Source organism: Chanos chanos, chromosome 1 (genome assembly GCF_902362185.1).
Source record: "Chanos chanos chromosome 1, fChaCha1.1, whole genome shotgun sequence".
In the NCBI taxonomy this organism is placed as follows: domain Eukaryota; kingdom Metazoa; phylum Chordata; class Actinopteri; order Gonorynchiformes; family Chanidae; genus Chanos; species Chanos chanos.
Window position 1 is genome coordinate 24,452,059 of NC_044495.1, and position 13,992 is coordinate 24,466,050.

Consider the following 13,992-nt stretch of genomic DNA (forward strand, 5'->3'; position numbering starts at 1 on the left):
GCAGCAACATGGCAAATGATCCAGAAAAGGGACATAATGAATTATGGTCTACTGGAAGAATTTGTGTCTTTGGTCACGGAGACAGTTCCTGAGTTGTTGAGTCACCGGCAAAGGGCCCAACTGATTCTTGGGCTGCGAGCAAGGGTAATTGAGGACTGCATAAGAATGATACTGAGCCTCTCTGGTGACATTGGTGGGAAAAATATTACTGCGTTGCCACGAGTTAATAAGGCGTGGGAACGTGATAACTAAATTGTGGCCGCAAGATTCGAAATCTGTTGTTTACTGACAACTCCGGACGAGCTCGTTAAGGCTATTGTCACGCATGAAGCATGGATAAATACGGAGCCCACATTGCAACAACAAAATGGACAGCCACTTTGCAGGTTTCTCATGGTGTTTCATCTCATATTGAAAGTTGTGACCATGCAATGATACAGTTGTGGCCACGACTTATTTATCTCATTCCCTCAGGTTATTAACTCGTGGCCACGCAATAATATTTTTGTCCCACCAATGTTACCAGGGGGGCACCGTAGAGTGAGACATTCCGATAAAGGTTTTTGTTTGTTTGTTTGTTTTTAATGTAACTGTCAAGAATGATGGTGTCTCTGACAAACAGAGCTGTAAGTAAGTGAACTGTTAGAATTTAAAGAACATGCATATATCAAAATTAGAACTTACTGGCAGATGTAAGAGACACAAGATGATGCAACATGAATTCATCTGACTGTCATATTGAGACTGTAGCATTGTAATATCATAAAAACATGAATTGATTTAGTCTGCTCAGTTCAAGTTCAGTGGTATTACACAAATGTAGCTCAGTGTAAGTGTGATTTCCAAAGTTGTAACTCTTGCAATGCATCCTTTGGTCCAGCTGGTACTGGAGCTATGTCGTCTGGAGAGCCTAGAGACCATTCAATCCCATCTGGACAAGATTCGTGCCCCCATTGCACTGTCTGGGGAACCAGGGGTCAGTACATAAAGAGTAGAGCTTGATTTTGTTGGAGGAGGAAGGAGAGTGAGAGTTTTGTGTTGAGGAGCAACGATCATTTTCTTCAGTCTTTAAATGCAAAACTGGAATTCTCTGTTCTCAAATGTATTTGTTTGGACAGCTTCAGTCAAGTGATGCAGAAGTTGAAGCATCTGAGTCAAACTTTATAGAATTGGTACAAGTCCTATTGAAAGACCCAGCTGAGAGGACCATGTTCTTTCAGGTGAGAATGGCAATATGATTGTAATTTTGTTGGAACAAGTGATTTTTGAGGAAGTTCATAGAATTTAGAACTATCCTTTAGTCTTTTCATCTCAATTCTACCTAGTCTTACTTATAAACACAAGTTTTAGTGTCCACTCTGAATGTTTACAGTGGAATTACACTGTATGAACACAGCCTCTGCCATGTTTACAGTTTTCAGCCAGGTTTATCGATAAATTTGTTTTTTATTAACTTTATTTGTTCTTTATTAACTTTATTAAACACTGACAGAACTGTGTACATATGCAAGGCAGTATTTGTTGGTCTTTCTATATAAAGTATTCACAGGTGTGTGATTTTTCCTTAACCTTCCATTCACAGGAGGTGTTTCCAGTGGAATATGGTCAGAAGTTTGATGTGGCATTACAGAAGTTAATGTGGGTGTTCCTCTCCAAACTTGAGGAAGCTCTTCCAATGCCAAATATTGCACAGGTGTGATTTAGACAACAGTTGAATTGGTAACTGTACATCTGTCTTTTAGCTGATCAACTGGTCACAAACATGCCAGGATAGTGTTCACTCAGTTGATCGCTGGTTGCTAGTCAAAACCTCACTCAGCTAATCTCATTCAATCTTGTTAAAATCATGAGTCAAATATTGTGTGTTGCAGTTTATGTGAAGAAAATGAAATGAGCTGTCCTGTGGTTAGCTAACCAAAATGAATTGCATAATTTTTTGTCTTCTCAGATTGCTTCCATGCTGAGTACAAATCCTGCTGTCATGGAGGAGTGTGTTCAGTCACTATCACATCACGAACACCTTAAAAACCTACTTCAACACCACAAAAATATTCAACAGCTGGAACCTAAAGGCATGTGTCATAACTGTTGCATTGGTTAAAAGTACATATTTAGAAAGCTGTAAAATGGTAGTTTGATAATCAGTCCTATCCCCATCCCTTCTTTCTTTTTTCAGAGTCTATGGAACAGTTGGTTTCCCCAGTTGATGACTGCATACTCTCCTGTCTTTCTATCCCTCGAGTAGTGCATGTTATAGCCAATGATCAGGCTAATTTATATACTCAGTTAAATGTCCAGACTGTTCATGACTGCCCTGCCTCGTTTAGTGAAGAGGTGCAAGTGGAGACCATTCACATTGTTGACTACACTGAGATAGAATATGAAACAAGTACTGGTCAGTTTGAAGAAAAAGATAAAGAAGCAGACAGAACGACAAAAGAGGAGCAGAGAGAAAGCGAACTAAAAGATATGGGCGTAAAGGAGGGGGTGGCACAGAATGATGGAGGGCTTATCATTGAGGAGATGAAGCCTGCAGGAGAGTTGGATGTCACTGCTCAAGTGGAAAGACCTGCTACTGAGAATCAGCAGCCTCTCATTGAGGAAACGGTTTTACCTGTTGGGGCTGAGCGGACAGAACGTGTGAACAGTGGCAAAGTGACTTGTGGCAGTAAGGATGAAAATACAGAAGAAGTGGTAATGGACAAGACAGATGAAGGGACCCCAAATGAGCCAGAACAGCAGAGCCAAGAGAGAGAGGAATCCAGCCTGACATTGTCTTCTAGGGCCAAACCGGATAAGACGCAGCTGAAAGACACGAATGTGTCCAGTTTAGTCAATGCGTGCATTTCTCGACAGCCTGCTGTAAAATTAGACAGACTTGATGTCACAGACAAACCTTTGCCTCTTCCATGGTATCCAACCAAACCCAAAATAGGATGTCCAGGAAAGGAGACTGAACCCTTAAACAAGAACCAACAAATTGAAAGGCATGAGCCAAACGTCACATGGGTGGTGCCACCACCTCTAGAGAAGTAAGAATTTATTAAAAAATGAGAGCAGTTTGACCTTCATTATAATTTAGAGTTTAGAACTAATAAAATATTTTCTCTGTTTACAGGCTTATGGGACCCCTGAAACCTGACCAGAACAGTGGAAAGACAGGTGAAATGTTGTGTTATGTTGAACTGCTACCTCAGTTAAAAGCTGACAGTAGCAGATTTAAACCTAAATTCAGTCTCTGCTGTCATCATAAAGGCCTTTTTTAAGACACTATCTTTGGGTGTGATTTTGGCATATTTGATAACTTATTAGACAGAACAGTAGTTGGCCTTTTCCATGTTTCAGTTAAAAAAATCCTATGTGCTCCTCTAAAACTATAGATGTATTTACATTGTACTACAGCATCTGCATTTTTGCGTACATACAACTTAAATTTGAAATCGTGATCATTTACAATGGTTTCTTGTGTATGCCCAGTTTCTTTTAGTTTATTCATGATTTTTTACTTCAAGGTTTGTTTACATGGAGTTTGCTTAGATTTATCATTTGTTCATTACTAACTTTTGTGCAGGGCAACTCAGAGAGTCCAGAATAGGAAGACTATTGAAAGGGGTCTTTGGTCGCTGGATCACAGTTCTGACCTTTGGCCAATCAGATTAGTGTTTGCAGATACTGAGTTTCAGAATTTCACACAGACACAGAATTTCATAAGATACAGATTTTCACTTTAGCCCGTTGAGATTTTGTTTTTCTACACATTCATAATGTCGAAGTCCACTTTTACAGCTGTTTCTCATTTATGTACGTTTTCCTCTTTTGGTCCATGCAGCACCTGCAAACTGTTCACGGTCAATAACTATGTCATGCTCGTTTTGTTTTCCACCAGGTACAGCCATATCTGCTCCTGCTGTGGCCTTTGCCTGCACCTTGTGCTCTTTCTCAGATCCAGAGGAGTTTAACCTGCACCATCACCTCATTGTGACCCATCCTGAGGAATACAAAAGGCTTTGGAAAGCTGGTACTCAAAGAGCCATCAACACTGAGCCAACTAGTGGTGCCTCTCAACATCCTGCAAATGAAGTCAAGGTTAGCGCTCCTGTGCGGACATATAGAAGAATCCCGGTCTCGAAAACATGTCCCGTATGTGGAAAGACTTTTACCCGAGGCGCAGATATGAGGCGACACCAGAGAACCCATGCAGGAGAGCGTCCATACCCTTGCAACGAATGTGGGAGGTGCTTCAAACTACCCAGTGAGTTGAGAAACCATCAGGAGCATACATGTGAAAACGAACATTTAGAGGAGTTGGGTAAGCTGGAAGAGCATAAGGATGTCTCTGCCCAAGGCTCAAGTAACTCATCCCAGCTACACACATCTCAGAATAAGACCTCCAGGGAACAGACTCCAGCCAGTACCCCTGCCTCTACAACATGCCCTGTTTGTGGATTAACCTTTACACGCCCCACATTTCTGAAAAGACACATGATCTCTCATACAACAGAGCGACCTTACTCATGCTCCCAGTGTGGAAAAAGCTATCGGTATGTCGACAGTTTGAGGGTACATGAACTGGTGTGTCAGGAGGCTGATAGCACTGAGCCTCAGAACATGGTTCACCAAGAGGTGTGTGGTGAACAGGAGACACAGGAGACTATAAGTGAAAATGCTAGTGATCTTTCCCAAACCCTGGGCGATAAACCTCAGAAACGGTCACCTTCACTTGGGTCCTCCTGTCAGTCTTGTGAAAAAGCACCAAGCACTCGTTCTTCAGACACGAGAAGGCATTCTCAGTCTGTTAAGCATCCTTACCAGTGTTCCCAGTGTGGCATGGGCTACAAATATTCCTACAATTTGGAGAAACACCAGGATGTGTGCCAGGGAACAAAGCCAAGCCAAAATTCAGTTCAGACTCATTCACCAAAGGACAAGAAGTCTCTTTCTGTAGAGACAGACGATCACGCGACCTCTCTGACTTTGACTGGTGCCTCGGAAGGTTCCTCCCCGCTTAGCGCAACCCCTGATTCTCATCAGATGTTTGAGAGAAATGACCAAAACATATGTGTGGGGAAAATAGACAAATCAGATGACGTCGTTGCCCATAAGAAACCGGTACCTTGTGCTAACTGCGGGAAGGAAATTGGGCAGTGTGATGGACAGAGGTGTAAGAGGCCTCCTGAACATCGCCACAGGTGTGTCAAATGTGGTATGTTTTTCAGGACTTTAGCAGAAGTAAAGAAACATCTGCGTAATCACTGGGGAGATGATCCACTGCGCTGCTCTCAGTGTGGTAGAGCTTTTCAGAGCACAAGTCAGCTCGCAAAGCACAAGCAGATACATGCCATAGTTTTAGTGTTCCAGTGCACCCTGTGCAGTGACACCTTCGTGAAACTAGAATCTCTCCGACAACACTACCTTCAGGCCCATGACATCAAAAGAGACTTCCCTTGCTCTCACTGTGAGAAAAGCTTTATAGAAGTGTCTAGCTTAGTAAAACATTTGAGAACACATACTGGTGAGCGGCCTTACCAGTGCTCTCAGTGTCCAAAGAGATTCAAACTGTTGACTGCACTGGAGATTCATGAGAAAACTCATACAGGAATTAAAAAATTTCTCTGTGCAGAGTGTGGGAAGTTTTTTGCAACTGTGACAGAGCTGTCCAGGCACGAAGTTCGCCACAGCAACGAGAGGCCACATGTTTGTTCTCAGTGTGGGAAAACCTTTAAGGCAGAACGGACGATGAAGGAACATTTGCAGCGTCACTTTGGAAAACAGCAGTGTTATTCCTGCTCGTATTGCGGAAAGCTATTTGCAAGAGCGTTTACGTTGCAAAGGCACAATCGCACTCATACAGGGGAGAGGCCATACAGTTGCACTAAGTGTGGGAAAACCTTTCTGACCAGTGGTGAGGTAGCAAAACACCAGCGTTACCACACAGGAGAAAGGCCGTTCAAATGTACTGTTTGTTTAAAGAGCTTCACCCAGTCATGTTACCTGACGTTGCATATGAGAGTTCACACAGGGGAGCGGCCTTACCCCTGCGGTGTTTGTGCCAAGCGTTTTAGCAGCCGAACTCACCTGAACAGGCATATGATGATACATACAGGAGAGAAGCCATATGTATGTGACTGTGGGAAAGCTTTCAATCGAATGAATCTTTTGAATATACACAAGAGAACTCATGTGAACTCAAAGTGAGTTTGCTTGACTTAATATGAACCACAGTGATGATGAATGTGATGAAAGGATTGTTTATATCTTGAGACTTAAAAGTTATCTTTTGTACTTACTCTTATTGCCGTAGTTAGTCTTTTATGTCATCGAATGAACACTGGGTAAGTGGTGGTTTATACATATCCGTATTTTCTTTTCTGGTAATTTGTTAAGAATGCAGTCGTCTGACATTAAAGCTTATTGCAATTTTGCCTCAGCCACTGTGGATGGTGTTATCCTCTGTCATAAATCTCTACACATGTATATTCTGCCCCTAATCGTGCTAACATCATGTGCTCCAAGTCCTAACCCACTCATTCATGGACCAGACAGCTTGTCATGTGAGGATGCTGAACTGAAAGATAATCTTTTGTCCCAGTAACAGATAAGGGCTGTAATACATTTAATTTACATAGTTTGTATCCTGCCATACTGTAGCTGATTCAATTATTCGCTTGTGATGTGTCGTAAAAGGTTAAAGCAGCCTGGTTGGGTATATTGATGCACAAAATGACTGGTCTTATTGTATAAATTATTAGGAGTGAATGGAATATATGAATAAATGTAGTTCAAGTGTATGTAATCTTGTAGGTATTGTCATTATTGTCACAAGGTATTCACATGCAGTATATTAAAAATATATATATATATTGTTTGTACACCCAAAACCACAGCTAACAGGAAACCAGAAAAAACTGTCCAAATGTGTCTATATTAACAGTGATCAATTCTGTAATACATTTAGTGGTGGTTTTATGGATACTGCTTTGTTCTGGTCTAGGACAGAAGAAAATTTTCAGCTGGAAAAAATAATCAGTTCTGTCACTGACAATAATCTGTGTCTGCATGGTTAGTCTGTGTCTGCATATTGCTCATTGGGTATTTGTAATGATCATGTAATGATCCCAGTTACTCTACATCCCATGACCATGACCTATTATGCTGATATTTTTGTGGTGTTCTGATGGTCCTTAAAGGGTTTAAAAAAGCAGTCAATACATTTTTATGGCCTACAACAGATGTTCAAGTTCAGGTCACATACTTTTGACAAAATTAATAATGGTTTCCAGATAGACACAGATCTTGCTACTTTGTCTGCTCCCTTAATTAACTGTTCTTCTGCCGCTCAGTACATAACTCCATACAGGACCCGTCTTTTATTTTGAAAAGTGTCTCCTTAGTAGCCATCTTGAAATTTGTCACCGTTGCTTAGTTCACACCCAACTCAATGGACCAATATTAACAGGCAAGAGGTAGCATGAATGAAAATGAAATGAAAAATTTGTATTTGACATGTCTAGAATTAAGACTCGAATATGAATGGTATGATATCAGTTGTACCAAGGAGCGAACTGCAATACTGGTTGGAAACAGTTAACTTCTCTTAGCTGCATCTGTACAAGGAACACAGTTGATGACCGACTTATTTTTCCCAGCTGAAGTAGCCAGGTAAATTAGCCCCAACAAACTACATACTTAACGTATTTTGTGCTTTTATTATCATTTGCAATTAAAACTTTACGTATCGTAGAAACTCGTTCTTCTCTTTGTGCTCCTCATTGTTTGTGCCGTTGCTAGCTGCTCTTTGGGCAGGGCTTGGCTACGGCTCTAAGTGGGGGGCACACCGTGTCAGTCAATTAGCTAAAGCATCAAATATTACCCGTTCATGACTACCCTTGCGCTTAATGCACGCTGACATGCCCACTGGTTCTTTTCAGTCCGGGGAGGTGTCATGGCTGGTAAAGTGAAGTGGGTGACCGACATAGAGAAATCTGTACTAATCAACAACTTTGAAAAAAGAGCATGGATTCAGGTCACAGAAAACGAGGACTGGAATTTCTACTGGTAAATTATTTTAATCATGCTCATGCTACAGTGGTCTGCCTCATTTATGACACCTCAGTTTTACCTGGTTCATTTCACATCTGACTCTGTAGGATGAGCGTCCAGACAATCAGGAATGTTTTCAGCGTGGACACTGGTTACAGGCTCTCTGATGATCAAATGGTCAACCACTTCCCCAACCATTATGAGCTGACCAGAAAGGATCTAATGATCAAAAACATTAAACGCTACAGGAAAGAGCTTGAGAAGGAGGGAAGTCCTCTTGCAGAGAAAGATGAAAATGGAAAGTACATTTATCTAGGTAGTGTATAAACAGAGATCCTATTCTTAATGGTGACAGACAGTTTTCCTGATTTTGACTGGCAAACAGAAATGGTTTCTTACATGGCTCTGTTCTCTCTGGTTTTCTCTGTCCATCCACCCCCCCCCCCTCCCCCTTACTCCTTATGGGAATAGATTTTGTACCAGTAACATTTATGCTCCCCGCTGACTATAACCTGTTTGTGGAGGAGTTCCGGAAGAGTCCGTCCAGCACTTGGATCATGAAGCCATGTGGGAAAGCCCAAGGCAAAGGCATCTTCCTTATCAACAAACTGTCCCAGATTAAAAAATGGTCCCGGGACAGCCGCACATCCACGTAAGCCCATATGGACAGAGTTAATAGTGGGGGAGAGTGATTTGATTCAGTGTCCAATGTTTTGGGAGACACTTCCATAAATGACAGTGGCTAATGGCCAGGTGGTACCTGCAGTGTTCTCCTATAAATGCCTCCTGTATTTGACTCATAGAGGTCTTTCTACAGATCAGGCTTATTGTGAAGTGCTTTCATATTTAATCATGCATATAAAATGTCTTAAAAGGGCACAAAAGCCTGGTTCTTACAGTTGTGCTGATATGTTACTGTCTTAATGTTTGGTCGTGATGTTTGTGCATTTTTCTGCCATTTACTCGCCTGCATTTACCTCACTTTTTAGATTTATGGCGGCCTCTAGTGGCAAAGAGGCATATGTCATCTCACTGTATATTGACAATCCATTGCTGATCGGTGGGAAGAAATTTGACTTGCGCCTCTATGTGCTAGTTACAACATACCGGCCACTAAAATGCTACATGTAAGTGCATTACTCCTCTGCTTCACTGCTGTTCATTTACTTTTAGTATAAACGGTTTCAAGAGGTGAGCCCACCAAGTGAATCACTGCTCTTTTTTTTCAAGGTATAAACTGGGATTTTGCCGATTTTGCACAGTCAAATACACACCTAGCACAAGTGAATTAGACAACATGTTTGTGCACCTTACTAACGTTGCTATCCAAAAACATGGGGTAAGTATGTGTCTTTGTTTTACAGTGCTGACCTTGCACTTTCTCAAATGTATGTGGCAGTGATTCATGATTGCTTGTTTCAGGATGATTATAACCATGTCCACGGGGGGAAATGGACAGTCAGTAACCTTCGCCTCTACTTAGAGAGCACCAGAGGAAAGGAGGTGACCAACAGACTGTTTGACCAGATCTACTGGATTGTGGTACAGTCTCTGAAGGCTGTGGCAGTGAGTTAGCTCTTGTACAGTGCATTGTGCAATATCATGTGTGTACACATGTTGAGTATAGAACTTATTACTCATGTACTTATTACTCATGTCATGTCTGCAGTACTTTGCCGTCAAGGCTAATGAACTACTTCCCTTTTCTTATTATTCTCAGAAGCATTCAGAGAACCCACTCAGTGTTTCCCATCCTCACAAATTCTGTTTCCCTCTAAAAGGGAACTTTAGACCAGTATTTCGAAACAGTGTCATCCCCTTCCTCCCTTTTTTTCTCTTTTCTTTTTCTCTTCTTTCTTTCTTTCTTTCTTTCTTTCTTTCTTTCTTTCTTTCTTTCTTTCTTTCTTCCTTTCTTCCTGTCTGTTACCTCTCCCCGCCCCTATTCTCTCCATAGCCTGTCATGAACAACGACAAGCACTGTTTTGAATGCTACGGCTATGACATCATTATTGATGACAAGCTGAAACCATGGCTCATTGAGGTGAGACTAACTACACTTACTTTTTGGGAGCATGCTCACTTTTCTTATTCTCTGATAATCTTATTATACCCTGTAGATTCACTTTCTGTAAAGACGAGTGAGAGTAAGAACATTAGTACAGTTATATATTTGTACGAGTGAGAACATTAGTATAGTTATATATTTGTACATCTACCTTTTGTGTTGTCCTTGGTGAGAACTTACCAGCATGTGTGTGTGAATGACTGAAACCTGTCTTAGGTGTGTTTGACACATCAGCATGCTTGTATTCCTCAGGTGTTCAGAATATGTATTCAGGAATGTGAAATGATACATTAAGTTGAAACTCAATGTTTGATGAGTGTGTTTGGGAAGAGCTGAAACTCACTCACACTGTTGTAGAGTGTGTTTCTGCTTGTGTGTGCCTGTCTGTCTCTCTGTGAGGGCTGTTTTAAATGGGCAGACTGCCATCACTATCACACTGCATATTTATTCACCAAGCCCTCCTCTCATGCACACATTGAACAGTGGCTTAAATTCTAGCGCTAAGATTAAATAAAGGCTACAAATAGTTGAAAAACTGCTTTTCTTTCATCTCAAATCCAGATTCGTTACTTCTGTGTAAAATTAACACAGTTCTAATCATGGGGCAGCAGATAAGCTCTTGCCACCCTGTCACACTGTTGCATGCTGAGAGTGTTGTACATTTCCTGAGATAAAACCCATCCTCTGGGCCCAAACAGGAAATTAACCTGAAATAAAGCTGGGCTGGCCTCACAGTGTGAAGTTGAGTTACCACTACAATCAGTGTGTATTTAATGACTCATACTGATCCTGACTCATGTGCTCCATTTTGTGTGTGTGTGTGTGTGTGTTGGTTATGTGTTCGTTAGGTGAATGCTTCTCCATCACTCACATCTAGCACAGCAAATGATCGAATCCTGAAGTACAACTTGATTAACGACACCTTGAACATAGTCACACCTAACGGAGAAATTCCAGACTGCCGCTGGAACCGTAGTCCACCTAAAGAAGCCCTGGGAAACTATGAAGTTCTGTGAGTGACACCTGTTTACTTCAGTCAGCTCTCAGTATTGGATTCCCAGAACAACTTACTGGCCCCCACGTACATTGCAGGCTATTGACACAGATGAATTAGGGAGCACAGCGTATTTAATTTCAGTTTCCAGACTTACAGTAATGTTTGTTAGGTGAGGTAATGAGACTAACTTGTCTAACTTATCCAACTGACATGTTTACAATAAATATGTTGTTAACAAAATACCTTTCTCACTGTTCAAAGAAGAAATGGAGGAAGATCTGATTTGAACTTAGATGGCATATAGTATTTTAGTTTTGCGCTTACCACGTTTTTCTATTGTATTCCACATTGCAGTCGTCCTTTGGGGTAAATGGTAAAAATGTCTTATGTCTAAAAGTAGTGTTTCTATGGCTCTATAAATAGACCTTAAACAGCTGTTAAAAGGAGTCCTTCGAGCCGGATTCGAACCAGCGACCTAAGGATGTCAGAGATACCCACTACAGTCCTCCGCTCTACCAACTGAGCTATCGAAGGCTCGTGGTTAATGAGTAATATTTTGCTTAGTCATTCTGTCACTTTCAAAGTCATGTGGATATCCTGATAGGTTGCTGGTTGCTGATACGTACAGGGAAGGAATGCAGTTTCCAAAAACAGAGAGAAATGTGCTTTTAGCTTTATTGAATTATGAGCCTGTAGCACTTTGTGCTTTCCTGTCAGAGTTTCCTGTAGGTACATGTTTTTTTCCTGTAACAGACAAAACAGCAAGCGAACACACACTCACTCTCACCCCCCCATCCTCACCCCCTTTCTTTTTGTTTCACGTTTCACTTTTAGATACGATGAAGAACAGTCGGTAAATGAAAGCACGGAACGAGACCTTCGGAGTCGCTCGGGTCAGTCGCTGGGGTCAAAGGGCACAAGGACCAGCCACATGCGCCCTGTCCCCGCCACATGGAAGTGAGGCCATTTTCTGCAGCAGACTGCTTGTTCTTTTTTCCCTTTTCAGATGAAGATTATGGAAAGTTAAACATGCTTAGAATCTAAACACGCCATCAGGACATCACTCTTGACAAAGGCAGAGAGAGAGCGAGCGAAGTCATCTATGAATCTCCCTGCATTACGAAAGGAAAAACAGAAAGAGTATAAAGGACATCTCAGAGTGTTAAGCCCTGGTCATTCAGTAAATACTCCTGAATGCATGAGGGTATGGGCCCCTTGTTGAAACAGTGTGTCAAGCTCTGGTAATTCAGTAAATACTCCTGAATGCGTGAAGGTATGGACCCCTTGTTGAAACAATGTAGTTTGGTATAACGCTGTGAAAGATTGTGCTACTAAAGCGTGAAAAAGAGAGCAATGTATAGAAGAGTTCTCTTACACATGAGCTCAACTAGTGTATGGAGGCCACTCCCTTTCTCTCCAAATACATAGCTGGTCAAGGTAAAGGATAGTAAATTTTATTTCATCCTTTTTTAAAACAAAAACAAAAAACAAGTAATACCCTGGGATTCAGTTTGTTAATTTGTATGTCATGTTATGTATATAACTGTATATATCTGCAGTAAGTGCACATATATGTCTGTTTGTATTTATGAGAAATGTTAAGAACAAATGATACAACTAAAAAGCACTCACAACAATATATCAATTTCTGATGCAGTGTAAATGCCACATTGTGCAACAAACGTGACCGAGTTCACTCCTCTACTGCAGAGTTTTCCTTTATATGTAAAAGATCTAAAAAATAGCCCTCCTACCTAAGTAGTTATATTAACTCTACTCTTCTTTCTCTTTATGCTACAAAATAATAAAACTGTGTGTCTGAAAATGTTTTGATCAGTGAAGGAAGTGAGACATTGTTCAATGTTCACCACTCTCACATTCACATTTGGTACTTCTCGTATTATTAGGACAATGAAAGTATGCAAGTATTAACTGATTGGTGTCCCAAAATATGTTTTTTAGGTCATTCTCGGAGTTAGTAGAAATTGTATTCTCCTGTGTACATTTGTTATGTGTGAAAATCATCATGTAAGCCTGTTCCATCATCACTGAAAGTGAATTTGAGATCCAGGTTTCCACCCATTCCCCTTGTAAATTGAAGCTAAGTGGGAAGTGAGCAGTCATTTGAACATGCCCACGCCAGAATTAAACAGTCTTAAAATACACCCTCTGTCATATTAATATGCTCATTTTCTTAGAACATTCCTCCTTGTCCCAGTGGAATCTGTATAGAATCCATGTGCCTGTTGCTCTACATTGCAATATAAAAAAGGTTTTTAGTGTGGTGGATGAAATATGATCCCAGTATGAGTTCTGTATGCTGGTTATGAAAGGTAGTGTCTTTTAGTGAATAACAGAATGCTATAGGTATAGAGATGAACTTACCCTCTGGACTATGTGAAAAAGGCTTTCTTATCCGTTTTCCTGGACTGTTTGATATTTCAGCCCTGACCACTTTTCATTTTGTAAACCCAGTCTGAAGACCAAGGCCAGACCTGTAATTTGATTTATTTTGTAACCTTCAGGTCCTTTGTCTGTTACCCAGTAGAGTATTCTATATCACTGCTATGTGCTTGCATACACTGGGAGCTGTAAAACAGGAAATGAGAAGTAATTGATCAGGCATGTTTGCTGTTCAGTTGGTGAGCTCAACTTGAGTCTGGTCTCTAGGCCACACAGCCTTCATGTACTGCCTACAACAGTTCTGTGCATGGTGTGAAATATGAACCTATTCAAAGCCTTGATTCTAATTCTGAATGGTAGCGGTCACTGACAGAAATAGCACTTTTAAGCGCTCTACTGATCTCTGTCTAACCCAAACTTCTTTTTTCGCAGCTGCATTTTTAAACCGTCCTTTCTCCGTGTCTCCCTCCCCTCAGATTCTCTCTCT

The 13,992-nt window shown here is 41.1% G+C and overlaps 2 protein-coding genes and 1 non-coding gene across 3 annotated transcripts; 2 read left to right on the forward strand and 1 right to left on the reverse strand.

The window, feature by feature from the left end:
- The first annotated feature begins 862 nt into the window (after positions 1 to 862).
- LOC115813857 (zinc finger protein 546-like) lies at positions 863 to 6,616 on the forward strand. Its single transcript, XM_030776559.1, has 7 exons — positions 863 to 976; positions 1,119 to 1,220; positions 1,583 to 1,693; positions 1,949 to 2,076; positions 2,328 to 3,032; positions 3,119 to 3,162; positions 3,887 to 6,616. The coding sequence occupies exons 1-7, from the start codon at positions 863 to 865 to the stop codon at positions 6,193 to 6,195; spliced, it is 3,513 nt and encodes a 1,170-aa protein (XP_030632419.1). The 3' UTR covers positions 6,196 to 6,616.
- A 1,317-nt stretch (positions 6,617 to 7,933) lies between these two features.
- On the forward strand, positions 7,934 to 12,063 carry ttll1 (tubulin tyrosine ligase-like family, member 1). Its single transcript, XM_030786166.1, has 9 exons — positions 7,934 to 8,055; positions 8,148 to 8,356; positions 8,512 to 8,692; positions 9,030 to 9,167; positions 9,271 to 9,379; positions 9,463 to 9,606; positions 9,995 to 10,081; positions 10,954 to 11,117; positions 11,937 to 12,063. Exons 1-9 carry the CDS (start codon positions 7,943 to 7,945, stop codon positions 12,061 to 12,063), a joined length of 1,272 nt encoding a protein of 423 aa, XP_030642026.1. The 5' UTR covers positions 7,934 to 7,942.
- Positions 11,550 to 11,636, reverse strand: trnay-gua (transfer RNA tyrosine (anticodon GUA)). Its single transcript is given in 2 exon segments — positions 11,550 to 11,585; positions 11,600 to 11,636. It is a non-coding gene; the product is annotated as a tRNA-Tyr (tRNA).
- Positions 12,064 to 13,992: the final 1,929 nt, after the last annotated feature.

What these genes read in the sequence shown, in the direction of transcription:
- ttll1 (XM_030786166.1), top strand. Translation starts at nt 7,943, where the DNA reads ATGGCTGGTAAAGTGAAGTGGGTGACCGACATAGAGAAATCTGTACTA. An exon ending in GAGGACTGGAATTTCTACTG is followed by an intron (nt 8,056 to 8,147) that starts GTAAATTATTTT and finishes CTGACTCTGTAG; the next exon opens with GATGAGCGTCCAGACAATCA. An exon ending in TTGCTATCCAAAAACATGGG is followed by an intron (nt 9,380 to 9,462) that starts GTAAGTATGTGT and finishes TGCTTGTTTCAG; the next exon opens with GATGATTATAACCATGTCCA.
- LOC115813857 (XM_030776559.1), top strand. Translation starts at nt 863, where the DNA reads ATGCATCCTTTGGTCCAGCTGGTACTGGAGCTATGTCGTCTGGAGAGC. An exon ending in AGAGGACCATGTTCTTTCAG is followed by an intron (nt 1,221 to 1,582) that starts GTGAGAATGGCA and finishes TTCCATTCACAG; the next exon opens with GAGGTGTTTCCAGTGGAATA. An exon ending in CAATGCCAAATATTGCACAG is followed by an intron (nt 1,694 to 1,948) that starts GTGTGATTTAGA and finishes TTGTCTTCTCAG; the next exon opens with ATTGCTTCCATGCTGAGTAC.